We start from the raw sequence: 17,467 nt of genomic DNA on the forward strand, positions 1-17,467 counted from the left end.
ATTGGTTCAAATCAATGTCTGTCACTTACCAACTTTTTCTAGATTGGCCAGAATCGATCGTTGACGATAATGATGTTCTCGGTAAAGATAAACTCAAGATTATTGAATCTGTCGAATGGGTGAATAAAAAGTTATCCTGCGAGGAATGTACCATTTAGAAAAGTAGAACTAATTGTCTATGACTATGCATATGATTTTACTAATCTAACTATTTGATTTCGCCGTTTGGTTGCCCGGTAACTGACAAAAGCCCAACCCGGATGAAAACCCGGAAGGAGCACTATGTTTTCCTTTCATTGAATCAACCCACTCAGGCAGTGATCAAATCGAGATGCTCAAGTAACATTTACATGGAAAGTACGTGCTTTAAAAAAAGTATTTAATACGTCATCGATGTCAGTGGTCTAGCCTTTCTAAATTAACAAAAACTGTTTTCAACTGCAATGTTGTTAGCTTGTTACAGGGATAACTTTTTTTGCAGTGCCAGCTAATTAGCTAGTTGTCTCTTTTCACTCTCTTGTTAAATCAAATGCGTGTGTGCTAGGTATTTACCTGACACACACTTTAACACTGTCTCATCCTATGATTATAGCTAAGAGTTGTCTACATGTGGGCTATAACACTTCGTTGCCCAGTGTGTGAGTTGGTGACGGGGGTACTGTCAACATGAAAGCCAGGTGAGACGTGGAACAAGTAATTAGGAATGCAGAGCTACCCTTTTCAAACCAGAACGATATGTTTTTACCACAATGACAATTGTCACCTTTTGTTTCTCTTGCTCTCTTAGTGGTGCTGCTCTGTTCACAAGGAAGAATCCCTTCCCGCCAGACCCACCTCTGGGAAAAACCCATTACAACCCTTCACGCACCAAGAAGCTTCCAAAGCAACAGAGAAAAACCGTAAATACTGGACTTCAGGGGCTGTCAGGGTCTTTTCCAAATATACATGCTTCAATACAGTAAATAAATGTATTGTCATTACATCAAACTTGTGTTTTTTTCCTGGTTTGTCTTAGACCCTGAGCCCTGTTCACCTTGCCCAGCTGTCCAGCCCTCTTCTCCAGACACACTCACTGAGCCCAGAGGACCAGTGCTTCCTTGGGGCAGCCAACCACTTTGTCCTCTGTTCTCCTCCTGCCACAGAGGCCCAGCCTAGTTTCTTAGAGTCCTGGCCCTCCACTGACCTTGGGTCCTCCCCGGCCAACACTGACGCCTCCCCGAACACAGACACACTGACACGGGACCCAACATCGGGAAAGTCCCTGGTCTCCACTGGGGGAGGAGAGCAGGAAGATTCAGTGTTGGCAAAGTATGCTTAATACTATTTCTAAAATTACATGATGGTAATTTGATTTATTTGTGACATGTCATACAGCATTTGTGATCCTTATGTATGTCTTCATTATAGTGTGTATCATGATATCCACAATAAGCTTGCAGGTGATGAGTTCATAAGATTTTTTTATTGATTTATGGTGTTATGCCCTTGTCTCATTAGTAACTACAATAATTCCTTTTCCAGGTACATTGAACGCTTTCGTCACGGAAGGCCACAGAGTCGAGAGGTGCGTCAGCAGATGTCGGCAATGGTGGGAGAGGGCCAGCAGCCTTTCTGGTGGCTGTCCTCCTCCCCTCTACCCTCCAGTTCTACACCCACTCAAACCACTGACATAGGTACTTCACTTGGATCATTCATTGTTCTTTTCATCTCATTGAAACTCACTAAAAGTTGCTGGCTCTATAAAACAAGGACTGTAGTGATTGTTGTGATGCATTTGACCAACTGTCTTGCTCTGCTCTCCATTTCAAATCAAAGTTTATTGGTCAAGTACACAGTTTAGCAGATGTTATAGCGGTTGCAGCGAAAATCTTATGTTACTAGCTCCTAACAATGCAGTCAAATGTCAAACAATTAAAACATGTATTTTTTTAAAGGAAAGAAATCAAGAACGTCAGGACGAATACAATTAACAACCCAAATAGCACTGATTCAAAATTCAATCTATACACTGGATGAATATGTACAGCAGTAGCTATATTAGTGAGATATATCAAGAATCAAGTATTTCAATAAATATGCTGTGTATAAACAGTAAAATACAATGTCTTCTCATTCATTTCCTATTTCTTTATGTACACAGGCCTTTCCCTTAGAAAAGACTCAGCCACCACCCTCAGTCCAGTTGGGCAGTTTCGGCATGGCACCACCCTCTCCCCATGCAGGGGACTCCTTGATCTTAGTGCCATGGTGAGTACATCATCGTCGTGTTCTTGCTCCGTTTTGGTAAGATTATTTTTGAGATGGTGAGATATATTGGTATTAGACAGGTGAATGTAATTCTGTCAAATGTGCAAGAGCCAGAATGGCTGAGATGTATTAGAAGACTCCCCATGCAAGGTGCTGCTCCGCAATAATATTTGCATACCAACACCAGACGACATGTTCTGCCCAACCACTGTGTTTATATGAACTAGTTAGAAGCTGTTCCCTTTGATTATGCAACTGTGTTTGGTGCCTTCGTTAATACCCCTTCTGGTCAAAACACCGCTCCATATCCAGCTTGCTGCATATCCCTGAGGGAATGAGCTAAACTCTATGCAACTGACGTGAGCTTTTATAGAACTGATCCATAAAGCGTGTTCAAAACAGAACCCGCTGAGGGCTCAGTTAAACAACATTGTGAATGTTCTAGAATGTTGGTGATAGAAATGGTGACGGGAGATGATGCCTCTGGTGCACTCACTGGCCTCTTTCTTTCTGATCCCCTGGCAGGGCCTGTCAGACTCCTCTCACGGTGACCTTGGAGACTCCGAGATACTGCATCTGCAGGAGAAGGCCAGTAGACTGCTTCACAGAAGGTAGATATGCTGGGAGGAATGGAATACACTGAGCAGGGTTGGGGGCAATTAAATGTAATTTAGTCAGTTGCAATGAGGAGAATTGGATTAGTCTTACAAAAACTAAATGTTATGTTTTCAGTGAGCACTCACTCAGTAGTGGATCTATTCCCATCAGCTCTGAGGGCCTGGGCTGCTCCAATTTTTCCTCCCCTGTGAGCATAGATGAGCCAGTCCGAAGGCCTATAGTTACCAGTCTTATCGACTCAACCACTGGTGAGCCTTGGGGTTGGGAAGTTCAAAACATCTGATTTGCATGAATTTTCCCTTGTCTCAACCACATGATATTACTTTTTCAAACTCCCAGAGCCACTCTTATTCTGTGCTCTTGCCACGTACCTCATTTCTCATGGTCACGATTTAGTTTCCTTTTGCAACTTTCTTTATTCTCACTTTATCTGAATACACATATTGCAGTAACTCTTCTTGTGCAACCGCTTCCTCAAGTTGTGGGGAACCTAAGCTCAGCAGACCTCTATGCTGGAACCGTGTCCAAACCGTCTGTGGTTGGTCCCCCGGACCCCCGCACACGCCCAGAGGAGGACATCCTGTTTCAGTGGCGTCTGAGGAGAAAGATGGAGCAGGCCAGTCAGTGGGTTCAGTCAAACCCACAGCAGGGTTACACCCTTCATCAGTACTCTGTGAGCTGTCAGGCTCACAAGGTACTTACCCCCTTGTCTACTACACCTGCTATTTGAAAGAGGTTTTGAAGTCTCTTTGAAATGTCTGCCATTGTGTGGTAGTATTTTCCAATGCATTTAGCGAATCACAGATCATATGATTTGATTTGTTCCCCTTCGTTAGGTACAGCGGAATCCTCTCCCTGCCTATTCCTCTCATAGAGTTGCCCCCTCCCTCCCCATCACCAGCCCCACCGTCTCTAAGTTGCAGCCGGATGCCCCTGTCCGTCCCCACATGCACCTCCTCTGTGACATCCTTTCTTGTACCGCTCAGCCCCACTCCCCTCCACCCAGCCACCAGAGGAGCCCAAAGAGGAGTGAGGTCTCTGGGGCCGACCGGACCGTCAGGCAGCCCAAAGCCCAGTTCAGCTCCACAGACACCTCCACTGAGGAGCCCACTAGTAAACATGAGTCCTCTCCACCACCGCCCGCCTTGTCTGTGACCACAGAGGAAGAGTGGGCAGTTCAACAGAGGAGAACCGAGAGGACAAAAAAGGAGACACTACAGAAGGAGAGGAGTGAGAAGCGGACAGGGCCGTCCTGCAGAAAGAAGAAATTAGCCAGGTATGACCTGTATCTAAGAGGTGTGACAGTTTGACTGAATGACATGTGGCCAAGTCTGTAAACTCAATGACAATATCTCTGTAGGTGTCACGTTGGTGACAGGGACCATGCTGAGAGGCCCAGCTATGCAGATTGGCGTGTGAGCCAACACCACACCAGAGGTAAAGACCGGGTCATCCCATGGAGGGAGGAGCCCAGCAGAGACTGGGGGCAACAGGAAAGGGGGCCGGGGGTAGTGAGAGAGGGCTGCCCTGGAGATCGTGCTCCACCACCCTCTCCCATACACAGCGCCCTGGGACAGGTCAGTTAACACCGTGGGTCATCAGCATCACTGACGCTAGATGCCATTAACACATTGAAGAAAGGCTGTTATGAATTTCAGTGTTACAATAATATTAATTTACTTTATTCATTTATCCAGGTTAGTTTAATTTAAATAAAGATATTAGCTGAGTAAAGCATATTAATTTACCTTGGCAGGTAGTTTCAGAGGTACTTTTCCTGACCACGGACTCCCCGGACCCGCCCAGAACTCCTGTGTCCTCTGACTCTCCCAGATATGTGCCCCCGCAGTCCCCTGCCCCGCCTCCCAGTGCACAGCATCCACGGGAGGTTGTAGCTCAGCTGCTTCAGGAGGCTGAAGGTGAGACTGCTTGGTGCAGTGGGGACTGCTGACCTTAATTCTAGGTAGCAGAGGTGAATAGACTCTGGCCGTATAATAGTCTGTATATATAGCCTCTAGTCAAGTTCCACCGGGACTGAATCCTAACTTGAACTTTTTCCTGAATATCCCATTCCTATACATGCATTTCTTACTCTAAATAATAAGTTAGGATTTTGCCCTAAATGCTAAAGGGGTCTTTTGGGTGGCATAACAATTGAGTGATGCCATAGTCCTCTCTGTTACAGGAGTACATTGACCGTGTGGACCAGTGCCAGTTATCTATTTTCACTTCACCTTGCTGGTGTTCATGTGTACATTTCTGGCTATTTATACCTGTGTACAGTTAACATGTGCTCTAATATAACACATTATGAACTCCTGGCATAGCTTTGCTAGAAAGTAGCTAAAGTTACAACAAAAATAATCGGTAATGTAATCAAATGCTCCTAAAGTTACTTTTGTTATCTGCACAGTGACATTTTAACTGCATATATTTTCCCCCTTAAGATTCAGACGAGCAGGAGTTTAAAGATGACCCCTTACTGAAGGTCTTAAGGCAGCAGAGGAAGTGGGTGAAGGAGCAAATCGGGTAAAGAATTGGTATATGTTCCCTAGATACAGTACATCCTTCGTCATTTATTTCATTGACCTTTTACTCATTAAGATAATGAACTTAAAATGTTCTCAGAGTAATTACAGTGCCTTATGAAAGTATTCACTTTTATCCACATTTTGTGTTACAGCCTGAATTTAATATGGATTAAATTGAGATTTGTTTTTTGGTCACTAGCCTGCACAATACCCCATAGTGTCAAAGTGTAATTATGTTATTAGAAATCTTTACAAATTAAAAGCTGAAAATGTCTTACGTCAAGTATTCAAGCCCTTTGTCATGGCAAGCCTAAATAAATTCAGGAGTAAAAATGTGCTTAACAAGTCACATAATAAATTGCATGGTTTCACTGCAATAAAAGTGGTTAGCATGATTTTTGAATGACTACCTCTATGTACCCCACACAAACAATTATCTTTAAGGTCCCTCAGTCGAGCAGTGAATTTCAAACACAGATTCGACCACAATGGCCAGGGAGGTTTTCCAATGCCTCGCAAAGAAGGGTACCTATTGGTAGATGGGTAAACAAAGAAGAATAGGAAAAAAGCAGACATTGAGTGTTCCTTTGAGCATTGTGAAGTTATTAATTACACTTTGGATGGTGTATCAATAAGAGTCACTACAAAGATACAGGTGTCCTTCCTAACTCAGTTGCTGGAGAGGAAGGAAACCGCTCAGGGATTTCATCATGATGCCAATGGTGACAGTTAGTTTAATGGCTGTGATAGGAAATTGCAGGGGATGGATCAACCATATTGTAGCTACTCCACAATTCTAACCTAAATGACCGAATGAAAATAAGGAAGCCTGTATAGAATAAAAATATTCCAAAACATACATCATGTTTGCAATAAGGCATTGAAGTAAAACTGCAAAAAATGTGGCAAAGCAATTCACTCTTTGTCCTGAATACAAAGTGCTATGTTTGGGGCAAATCCAACACGTTACTGAGTACCATTCTCCATATCTTCAAGCATAGTGGTGGCTGCATCATGTTATGAGTATGCTTGTAATTGTTAACTTCTTGATTCTACTTGAGACGCATATGTCTCAAGTAGGCACCTGGAAATGCAAATGCGCTACGCTAAATGCTAAATGTACTCGTTAAAACTCAAACCTTGATCAAAATTCACAAGCAGGGTATTGAATTAAAGCTACACTCGTTGTGAACCTAGCCAACAAGATTTTTAAAATGCTTTTCGGCGAAAGCATGAGAAGCTATTATCTGATAGCATGCAACACCTCAAAATGCCTGAATGCGACGTAAACAAAGACTTTGCTTATCCGGCGCTGCACAAAACGCAGAAATAAAATATAAAACATTCATTACCTTTGACGAGCTTCTTTCTTGGCACTCCTATATTCCCCATAAACATCACTATTGGGTCTTTTTTTCGTTTAAATCGGTCCATATATACCCAAAATAGCTTTCTATGGAAGCTGTGTCATTCAGAAAAAAACAGTTTTTAAACGCTGCGTCATTTTTTAAAATTAAAAAAGTCGACGATAAACTTTCACAAAACACTTCGAAATCCTTTTGTAATCCAACTTTAGGTATTAGTAAACGTTTTATAATCTATCAAAATGATTACAGGGCGATGTATATTCAATAGCTCCTCGTCTGCAAATCAATGGCTGCCAATGTCCACATTCAAAGGATCCTGGTGGAGACCGGAAGAAACGGAATCCAGATAGTTGGATTTTCCAACAAAAAATTCAATTGAAAATGGCGACACCGTGTGGAATTTGTATGAATTGCATGCAGGTCGATATTACATTTTGTCCCCTTTTAACAACCCATGAAAGTGACTTATGGAAATTATTTTTAGCTTTCAGAGAGCAGTTTTTCTTGCGTTTTTCAATGAAACACACGATCTGTTATAGTCACAGCTGTGATTTAACCAGTTTTAGAAACTTCAGAGTGTTTTCTATCCACACATACTAATCATATGCATATACTATATTCCTGGCATGAGTAGCAGGACGCTGAAAAGTTGCGCGATTTTTAACAGAATGTTCGAAAAAGGAGGGGGTAGAAGTAAGAGGTTTTTAAGGACTGGGTAGTTTTTCAGGATAAAAAAAAACGTAATGGAGCAGGCAAAACCCTAGACTGAAAACTTGGTTTGGTTGCTTTCCACCAGACACTGGGAGATTAATTAACCTGACAGTAACCTAAAACACAAGGCCAAATCTACACGAGTTGGTTACCAAGAAGACAGTGAATGTTCCTGAGTGGCCGAGTAACAATTTTGAATTAAATCTACTTGATAATCTATGGAAAGCCTTGAAAAAGTTTCTCGCAATGATCAACAACCAATTTGACAGTTTGAAACATTTTGAAAAGCATAATTGACCAATGTTACCTAATCCAGGTGTGAAAAGCTATTAGAGATTTACCCAGAAAGATTCACAGCTGTAATCACTGTCAAAGGTGCTTCTGTATTTCATTTTCAATAATAATAATAATAATAATAATATTATTATAATATAATAATAATAATTTCTAAAAACCTAGATGGTTGAGAATGTTTTTATTTATTTTTTATCAATTGTGAATTCAGGCTGTAACACAACAAAATGTGGAATACGTCCAGGGGTATGAATACTTTCTGAAGGCACAGCCTTATTCTAAAAAGGATTAAATAAAAAATGTTCATCAATCTACACACACTATCCCATAATGACAAATCAAAAACAGGTTTTTAGAACCGGACAATGACCCTAAGCACACAGCCAAGACAATGCAGGAGTGGCTTCAGGACAAGTCTCTGAATGTCCTTGAGTGGCCCAGCCAGAGCCCGGAATTGAACCTGTTCGAACATCTCAGGAAAGACCTGAAAATAACTGTGCGGTGACCCATCCAGCCTGAAGGAGCTTGAGAGGATCTGCAGAGAAGAATGAGAGAAACTCGCCAAAAACAGGTGTGCCAAGCTTGCAGCGTCATACCCAAGAAGACTCGAGGCTATAATCGCTGCCAAAGTACTTCAACAAAGTACTGAGTAAAGGGTCTGAATACTTTTGTGATTGAGATTTTATTTTATTTTTTGCAAACATTTCTAAAAACCTATTTTCTTTGTCATTATGGAGTATTGTGTAGGGGGGGGGAACAATTTAATCCATTTTAGAATAAGGCTGTAACATAACAAAATGTGAAAAAAGTCAAGGTGTCTGAATACATTCCGAATACACTGTATAGTTAAATCATGTTATGCTGATTGTTTTGTCTTTGGAGTAAAATCGTACATTTTATTTTATAACATTGCAGACCCATATGATTCCTAGAGTGATATAATATTTGGCTATGCAAAGTGTTGAAGCAACCTTAGAACATGCTCTAAAAACATGTTTTTTTCTTTCAGCGAGGTGGACCTACTGTTGGATGAATTCCAGGAAGAGTGAGCACTGGTGGTGTGCACACATGGAACAAAAACAATCAATCAATTCAACAGCATTTTTATTTTTGTACAAAAATATATAGTGCATTTATTTTGAACTAATTCTCTTCTTACAATAAATAGTTAGAAAATATACAACAACCTTACTGTTGGGTTTTGTGAACATACTTGATAATCTCGGAGTGTTAAAACATTTACTCGTGACTTAGAGGGCATTAGACACTCCACACAATACAAATCAACATTTTCAATGGTTTAAATCATATTTACAATGAACGGTTCCATAAAAACATTTTAAGATTGAGTTAAATGGGATTCTTTAGGATGAGGGATGCTTTTAAATGAGGAATATGTCCTGTTAATATGTACAAACCTCAGAGAGAGAGCAGGGAATTTTAATGGTGTGATGGCGTAGTTAATGGGTGTTTTGGTACAGGCAGGCACCAGTTCCTTGGTGAGTGTTTGATATGTCTGTTGGAGGAGAGTGCCTGTATTTTTGTGTGTGCATAGTTTACCAAGCTACCAATTACTTCACACTGGAAGAAGTTAAGCCACAATAAAGTTACCCTTAACTACATTTTTATTTTCTTTAACTAAAATTAATTTGAAAAGAGTTCACTACATCAAACTACTTTGTGATAAATTATCATATTTAAGTTTGAAATGTCAGACTACAAATTGCAAGAACAGTTCACTCTGGAGTAAGATGTTAACAGAATGTGTAATTTAGCATATTAAACAACTATGTTTCAAGTGAGAACTAGAAAGGAGTAATACCGAAAAAGAAAGGAAATTATTGCTTACTACACCCATAATTAATTTTCTATTTGCAAAAAAAGTAGTGTAATCCCAGTAGTTAGCTACATGGCAAAAAAAGAAGTTAACTACTAAATACTACCAAGATTTGAACTGCCACCATCTACTGCAAAATGTAGTTAAATGACTAGTTGAACTACATGTAGTTTACTACTCCCCAACACTGGTTCCTATGGATTGTGTGTTTGTTCCTAGGATGTGTATGCTCATGATTCTGAGTGGGACAGGTGTCTGGAGTTCTCCCCCTGCAGCATAGGGGCAGATATGATGAGGAAGCCTTCAGGCGACACAGCCGACTACAGCGCCATGGAGTCCACTCCCTCTGGAATCCTGTAGCGTCGGTTGAACTATCGCGTCACCACCCCCGACCAATCATGCAAACACACGTTTATAGTGAACACAGTCAGTGAGGAATGCTCATTTTCAGGCTAACAAGTGGTCTGGTTTCCAGTCTGGTCGGTAGTTGGTTGAAGCAGAAACGGACTGCATAGTAACCAGGCTATATTCACTGTCTGTCATCACAAACTATGGAAATGTGATTATGAATAGAGAACAACTCTTGCATAATACATGCAACACAGTAGTTGCTTACTTTTTTTCTCTTTGTGTTTCCCTTGGACCTACACAAAGTCTCCTGTCACCTTGACCATCAGCGCCTCTGGGTTGAAGTGTTTCACATCAACCTGAACTGTGAATCTACTGTGGTCACAACACACCTGGCAACAGGGGAAGATACCCAATATTACTACTCAAATTGACACTATTGCTGCTCTATTACTGCTGGTTTAATCTACTTCTATGTAATTATATTCAAACGATAAGAAAATGCAAGAGCACCTGCCATAAATGGGCATTCATTAAAATGTCAGTAGAATATAGAAAGTAAAACACAAAATTCATTAATCAAGGCTACCTCATTGATACAGAACAAAGTCATGAAAAATGAATCTAAAAATGGTTTTATCAGTGAGAGATTAGAGCACTGCATGCATGCAGTGTAACGGGAATAAACCTACCTGTGCAGGGCCAGTGTGCTCTGTCACTGGGGTGAGCAGCTCCGACGGCGTGAATGAGTACAGCCCGAATGTCCCGTTCTGCCCGGGAAGAAGAGTCGGCAGGACCCTCTCCCATGCGATACCACTGGCTGGAAAACTGGGTGGCAGATCGAAGTCCATTTCACGTCTGAGGTCAAAATAAAATATGCAGTGATTACTACAGCCTTTCACACCCATATGGGCCGATGATGTTACAAATATTCTAGGCCACAGAAAGAAATAGCAAATGGGAAAAATGATAGTCCAAAAAATGTAGGTCTATTCGAGAAAATATTAGCCAAATAGAAGTTGTTAAAATGAAGCAAGAAATAATTCAACCATAAAATACCCGCTGCTTCACTGCTGAGGTTCAGAAAGTGATTGATTCGTAAAGGCTACCGCGATGGTTTTTATAGTCCTTGTCAAATCTGGAATATTGCAGTAAATAATACCAAATCCGCTTGACCCTCAAAGACCTTTCAAATTGTTTGTGGGAAGGGTCACAGTGTAAAATCCCAGGGACGCAGAAGTCGTTAGCGTTTACCGTTATGAGATGCCTGCAAATCGTATTATGTTCTGACTGCCAATAGGATGGATTGCTGCGTCCGTGTATCTGACTGCCCTTTTCCCTGACATAAATTGTGGAAGTGCAGTTAAGGTCTGTATTTATGATACAACGGGTTGAACCCCCCCAAACAGTGCATCCGTGCCAGACAGCATGTGACAGTAAAGGGTGATATGCCGCGTTCAAGTGTTAGTCAGAACTAGGAAACTCGTAAATGTCTGATTTGCTAACTGATTGCATACTGTAACCACGACCAGTTAGCAAGTCGGGAATTTGAGTTTCCTAGTTCCGACTACCACGTAAACGTGGCAATATTCACATGCCAGTGTATGTGTGATAATAGGAATGTTTCCATCTCATGCACCTTTTTAATTAACCTAACATAGTTGTTTTCCTTGACAACTGTTGGGAGCTCTGGTGGAGCCCCTTTTGGTGATTTGGCAATTGGCATTCAACACAGCCAAAAGCGGTAATCTGAATACAGTGTTCTGCCAGGCAACAGTTCAGACTCTTCCTTCTAGGGATACACTGCATAACGGACTGGACTGCTCAATAATTGCTGTTACAGATTCCTTGAAAAGTTATTAGATATTGCAATTTTATTTTCTGACAGGCTTAAAATGATTATCCATTAGGCCTACACTGTATAAACGGTGTTTATCCCGGGTAATAATTGGGGAATGGGGATTATTATCTTCTACCTCCCTTTATTAAACAGAGCTTGAACAAGGTCACAAACATTGTCAATGTCACACCATGTAAAGATATTTTCCCAAACACTGGAATATTAAAGATGTTACAATATTTATTTTATAGGTCTACATACTTCAGATTTTTCTGTTACATTGTTTATGTAACGATCTTTTGATCAATGTGAAGCAGGTGTTAAGCACACTAATCTTCAATCACATTGGCATATATTTGGAAAATTATTCAATATTTTTATAATTCTGTAATTTCTAGAGATAGAAATCCCAAAGAGAGGGATGAACAAATCCGTGACTAATGTTGGCCATTCTCCCCGAGCCACTTTGTCCTGGAGAGGAATGGGGGCGTATTAAAACTACCTTAGGTCATTATGACATGCAGGGTGAACATCATGTTCTACAATTACATTGACACCACATGCACAACAATGTCATATAAGCCTCCAGCATGTCACAGGTCTTAGCACCTCATCGATTGGGTATCTTATGACCATCCATCACACACATCTGATTTGGGTTTACATCCACTGCCTCTTGACCCCATTTAGAGCAGACAGTTGTGTGACTTATACAACCCTGGCACTCAATGGACATGTGTTAAGTACTGGAGCTGGTGGGATGATGTGTCTGCGATGGCATTGGTTGGTAATAGAAGTAGTCTTTGACTGAGTACCTAAAAACAGCATCAACCATGATTCTGAAGAGGAGGGGTGGTAACATTTGCTACAGAGGCATTGAGTTTCATAATAAGAGATTGGCCTAAGGCGGACCTCATTTAAGGACTTACATAGTGCTGCAATCATAAAGTACTTTACTGGCTAATATCTCATCACTGTCGGAATTGTTTACACTGTGAGAGTACAAAGGAGAATATGAATAAATGATCTGGAATAAGTATGTTGTTATCGTGAGCAGTGTTACACAAATACTGACTTACTAAACACATAGCTAATTGGATATTGTTATCAAAAGGAGCCAAATGTCTAATGAAATGCACACTAGACCACGATCTAGCATATAAGCTCAAAACTTTATTACAGCAAATAAAGCATACACTTCCATTTAATTTAGAACGTTTATGAATTTGCCATTTATTTTTGTCATACATGCCATTCGCCTGTTTAACCTTCCAAATTTACTCAAACGTGTTGAGACATCCACACACTACACACAATTTGGGGAAAAAGGTGCAGTGTTCACAAGACATCTTCCCACTCATTAAAGCCCAGAAAAAATTACTATGATTATCCATTGAGATCAACTACACATTTAACTATTTCAACCTGTTAGATTTGTCTATTAATTCTGTCATGGTCAAGTTTTATACAGTAGGAAGCTTTCTTGTTTCCAGCCTTGTCTGTCTCAGGGAATGCCAAGTGGAATGGTGAAGGAGAGGTAGTCGCCCACCTCACCCCATTCTGCTCTGAAGTGTTGGAATATGGTTATCCATGTGGTGAGTACTGCAACCCACAGTAGCAACCCCAGCCCTGAACGCTTTACATCTGAAAGAGAGATGTCATTTATTGTATTCATGTTTGCATAGAAACTGCATGCTTTACTAATACAAAGCCAACTTTGTTTTAGCTGGATCATCTTATCTCATCATGGATCATAGGCCTACAGCTCATAAGACACAACCTGTAACATAAATGTATTATTTATCCAGTATGTGGATGAGCCACAGCAAACCTGGACAACTAATAATTTGTACAGGAATCTTTAGCTATATTAATTCACATAACTTTATCTGTGTACTCACATGTTTTGATCTGGAGTTGTTCAGTATATGTTGGCTTTACAAAGGCCTCTTTGAAAAACCACACCACATTCACCAGCCACAGGAATGGAAGGAATGCAAATCCCCCTGAGAGAGAGAAAGTCATTACAGTATTACTACACACACACACACATATACATTTGAAGTCTACATACACTTAGGTTGGAGTCATTAAAACGTGTTTTTCAACCATCAATTCACAACACTAACATTGGGTAGTTCATGATTTCACATGGCTTATAATTAGAGCACAGCACTTGGTAGTTCACTTACCTAAATAGTATTTCTTGCAGAGGGTGAGTTTCTCCTCATTTGGAAGGCGCTCTAGGTTCATGTCGATTTCCTGTTATTTCCCCCTTAGTATTGACAGCTTTTCAAAGAGACCTTGAAGTACGAAGGAAGAGTATAAAAGTGAGAGGGTCTTTTGAAGCTCTAGACTGGCACATGTCGGCTTCATGGAACTGCCCGTCTGTAAAATGAGGGTGCCCCCTATAGATAAGAGTGGAACAAGTCTTGTGTTTCCACCCAACTTTTGCCTGGCTATCTTCCCAGATTACACGATAAAATAACATTTAAACACCAATTTTGCGAACTATTTAAGTATTTTAAGGGGAAATGTGTAGGCTAGTAGCTAAGTTTTGCAGTCGAAAATACTGCGTGCTGGATGGCTAACAATATATACTACAATGTTAACAGCAATTGTCCTCTATAGGAACCGCTATTACAGAAAAGACAGCATTAATAATATTTTCCGAGGCTTTTACCTGTAATCTTTAATTAAATAGATGTCAAATAGCTCTAAATTGCTTGACAAATTAACGTTAAACAGCTCAAAACATCAACACAAAAGAGCATTTAAACTCGTTCCTTTCCGCTTCCTGCTCCAGTTTTCTGAAGAGGGGGATGTGACATCCATGCTGCCCCCCCGCCAGTTCATTGTGGGTAATGCAGTTCAGATAGCGTAAATAGAAACGTATGTTTTGGCATTTAAATTTTAATATATTTCAACAATGTAATTCACTTTTGCTCGTAGTAAATCACCCATGATTTCTGACAGTGCAGATTATCTGAATTGCCATGCAAAAGATGTGCAAAATATGTGCCTTGCCGTTGCAAAATTACTGTTAACCCGCCTGTTTTATTCTGTGAATATTTTCCATCAATGAAGTTTACTACAATATACAACCACAATTCTCTTCTTATCAATGCAAAAAATATAGGCATAGACTTGTGGATGTTTTCAATTCTTCTTTTCAAATTATGTTTCGAGCTTGATTCAGGTGCATTGACTCTCTTCTTCTCAAATTATGTTTAGAGCTTGATTTAAGTGCATAGACTCTCTCTCTCTCTCATGTAAGGAGCGTGCACATAATGTACATTGGTTCATTCAGTATGATCATATCAGAAGACGAGGACATGCCGCTCGGCCACTGAGGAATAGGGACAAGCCTAAACATCTTGGTACAGCGGTAGATGGCCATTCACAAAATGTGTATTTTTTTTTGCATGGAGGGAAGCTGGGCCTTGTAGTTACTTATCAATAATCGTAATGGCTGTAATCAAACGATGATGTGTCCTTTGTTTAATATCAAATGGGTTTATTACTTGCATTACATATTGCATTGTACACACCACTCCTATAAATTCCAATCATAATTTAAATAAAGATTTTTCATTTACCCTGTGAAGCTTTTCTTGGACTTACTTCATTTCCCGGCAGCCTTGCGGGGTCCCCCCTCCCTATCTCGCGCCTTCCCTCTTGTCTCACCTCAAGTTGCTATCGGTGTTGTTTTTGAAGCTATGATGGCGGCAGCGGGATGCGGATCAGCAACCGCGGCTGCCATAGGAGGCCAAGTTGGTACTGCTGCACCCCGAGGTCGCTTCCCTGGTCGGCCTTGGTCGTCTCGCAGCCGCTTGCGTTCTGAGAAGCGATGGCAACTCGACCGATCAGGGGCAGAAGCTGACGATGTGACTAATGCTGGAGGCCCAAGGCCCACAAGCCTGGTTCTCTCGTTAAACGAGGACCAGTCTCACTTGCGTTTACTTGGGATAGAGTCGAACCACAAGAGCTTAGCGGAGGCTGGGTACAGCTCAAGTGGGAGCGAAGAGGTGAGAGCCCAAATCGCTGCTGGAGTTAGTATATTTTTGCTTCTTTTATCATGTCATTTTGGTTACCTGTGTTGGTGTGTGTGTGTCATGTAGAGTTAGCTCCGTTTCATAATACTTTGCTTTAAGTGTCAACATTAGTTAGCTAGCTAACGTTAGCAGGAGCGACTTCATGAGATGTTCGTCAATAAAGCTAGCTAACAAAGGGGAAGGCTAATGTAATATTTGTCTGCATTGGAGCTCTATGGATAGTTAGACACCATTTACCACGAATAACTTACACCCACGCTAGCTAGCCAGGTATTTGTCTTAAATCAGTGTTTAGCTGGTTTATGCCTGTAATTGCTGCAGTGAGTAACGAACGTAGCTACATAAATGTTTCTATGAATTCAAGAGGGGGAGGGGCTATGTCAGATACCTACTCTCTGATAGTTAACTAACTACCGTTTATGGTGATCATTTCACGTTCCTTTCAAAAACATGGTTTGCAGAGTGTCACCCAGGTCAGTTTTTGTCGCAGTCACTGAGTCAATTAATGTAACGCTTGATAATGTAACTAGCTTGTTGGAGAAGTCATTGGAGGGAAACCTATGATAACGAAACCCGGTAGTGGGTAAATTTTCCATGATGTGAGATGTTAACGTTACTTGACCTGCTATTGCAGTCCATTTTCTATTTCATTACAAGCAAGAGAGGACCACCAAGCATATTAGATGTTTCAATTTGACATATAAATGACCTAGGCCTACCTAATGATAAGTATTCATATGTTAATAATCTGACTTGGACCCTAGCTCCACATTCGCTGACAAAATGCCGCTGCCACAATATCGACTTTATTTGCATATTAGCAGGCATGTAGCAGATGTAGTTAGATGCCCAACCCCTCCCCAGTTCCCAGGCATGACTGGGTAAATTGCTGCTGGTTTCTTGGTAATGCCTCGCCATCCATGAACAAAACTGCATTACCTGGAGGAGAAGAGAATTTGAAAGATGTGCTTGGACTGTTTTATTTAATGATTAACTTAATTAGTTGATGTAATGGCTTGTCCAGTGCACTTGTGTTGGGTTGGTATAGTTTGGTGCTCAAGACTAGCACGATAATCAACTGGGCATCCCAATGATGGTAAACATTTGACATGGGAGACCTATTCCAAGAAGGCAGTAACCTATTACACTATACTTGGTAATTTCCATGTAAAAGGACCCACAAGCACCAATGTGAAGTTCGTAGGCGCATATCAAATTGGGTGTCAAATGAAAGCTGAGAGTCTATTTTTGGTAAATGAAGGAACAGATGCATAAGAAAAACGTGTTTATAAAATAAAAATTGTCATTGATTTCTGGCAAAATAGATGGGATAGGGTCTTTAAAAATATCTACCAGGAAGTCATAAAAGGTATTAGAAATACATCAAAACACAATGTTGAAGTAAATACCCCCTGCCAACTAATATAAGCAATTAATATTTTGTTTAAGAGAAATTATTTGCCTTTAAGTTGAAGAAATGTTTCCTTGTGCCTTGTAATTCTTTTAACCAAAATCCCACGTCTTTAAGATATTTTCACATTTCTCTCCCTCACGTGGAGGGAGGATAACGAAAGTTCACAGAAGTAACAATTAAATGTAGACCTACCAATTAGTTCATG

At 40.7% G+C, this 17,467-nt stretch overlaps 3 protein-coding genes across 6 annotated transcripts in view; 2 read left to right on the forward strand and 1 right to left on the reverse strand.

The window, feature by feature from the left end:
• The first annotated feature begins 49 nt into the window (after positions 1 to 49).
• Positions 50 to 9,390, forward strand: LOC139390212 (proline and serine rich 3). Of its 4 annotated transcripts, none has more exons than XM_071137471.1 (14): positions 50 to 357; positions 593 to 677; positions 788 to 899; positions 1,016 to 1,308; positions 1,522 to 1,673; positions 2,141 to 2,247; positions 2,773 to 2,858; positions 2,980 to 3,113; positions 3,345 to 3,559; positions 3,702 to 4,141; positions 4,226 to 4,442; positions 4,622 to 4,784; positions 5,313 to 5,394; positions 8,778 to 9,390. In XM_071137471.1, exons 2-14 carry the CDS (start codon positions 667 to 669, stop codon positions 8,815 to 8,817), a joined length of 2,052 nt encoding a protein of 683 aa, XP_070993572.1. In that variant the 5' UTR covers positions 50 to 357; positions 593 to 666; the 3' UTR covers positions 8,818 to 9,390. The 4 variants fall into 4 exon arrangements, with proteins under 4 accessions (XP_070993572.1, XP_070993585.1, XP_070993579.1 ...); XM_071137484.1 differs by having other exon boundaries at positions 64 to 357; positions 3,016 to 3,113; XM_071137478.1 differs by having other exon boundaries at positions 239 to 357; positions 2,159 to 2,247.
• A 3,556-nt stretch (positions 9,391 to 12,946) lies between these two features.
• On the reverse strand, positions 12,947 to 14,613 carry LOC139405798 (presenilin enhancer, gamma-secretase subunit). The gene is made up of 4 exons (XM_071148224.1): positions 14,477 to 14,613; positions 13,986 to 14,096; positions 13,695 to 13,799; positions 12,947 to 13,437 (listed from the first exon to the last, which is right to left on the reverse strand). Exons 2-4 carry the CDS (start codon positions 14,044 to 14,046, stop codon positions 13,298 to 13,300), a joined length of 306 nt encoding a protein of 101 aa, XP_071004325.1. The 5' UTR covers positions 14,047 to 14,096; positions 14,477 to 14,613; the 3' UTR covers positions 12,947 to 13,297.
• Positions 14,614 to 15,497: 884 nt separating this feature from the next.
• The window catches only part of LOC139390242 (histone-lysine N-methyltransferase 2A-like), an 80,429-nt gene continuing 78,459 nt past the window's right edge, over positions 15,498 to 17,467 (forward strand). The window contains exon 1 of the mRNA XM_071137491.1: positions 15,498 to 15,845. Within this exon, the coding sequence (XP_070993592.1) occupies positions 15,513 to 15,845 (333 nt within the window). The 5' untranslated portion in view covers positions 15,498 to 15,512. The remainder of the gene's footprint in view (positions 15,846 to 17,467) is intronic.

Source organism: Oncorhynchus clarkii, chromosome 3, assembly GCF_045791955.1.
Source record: "Oncorhynchus clarkii lewisi isolate Uvic-CL-2024 chromosome 3, UVic_Ocla_1.0, whole genome shotgun sequence".
NCBI classification, from domain to species: Eukaryota; Metazoa; Chordata; class Actinopteri; order Salmoniformes; family Salmonidae; genus Oncorhynchus; species Oncorhynchus clarkii.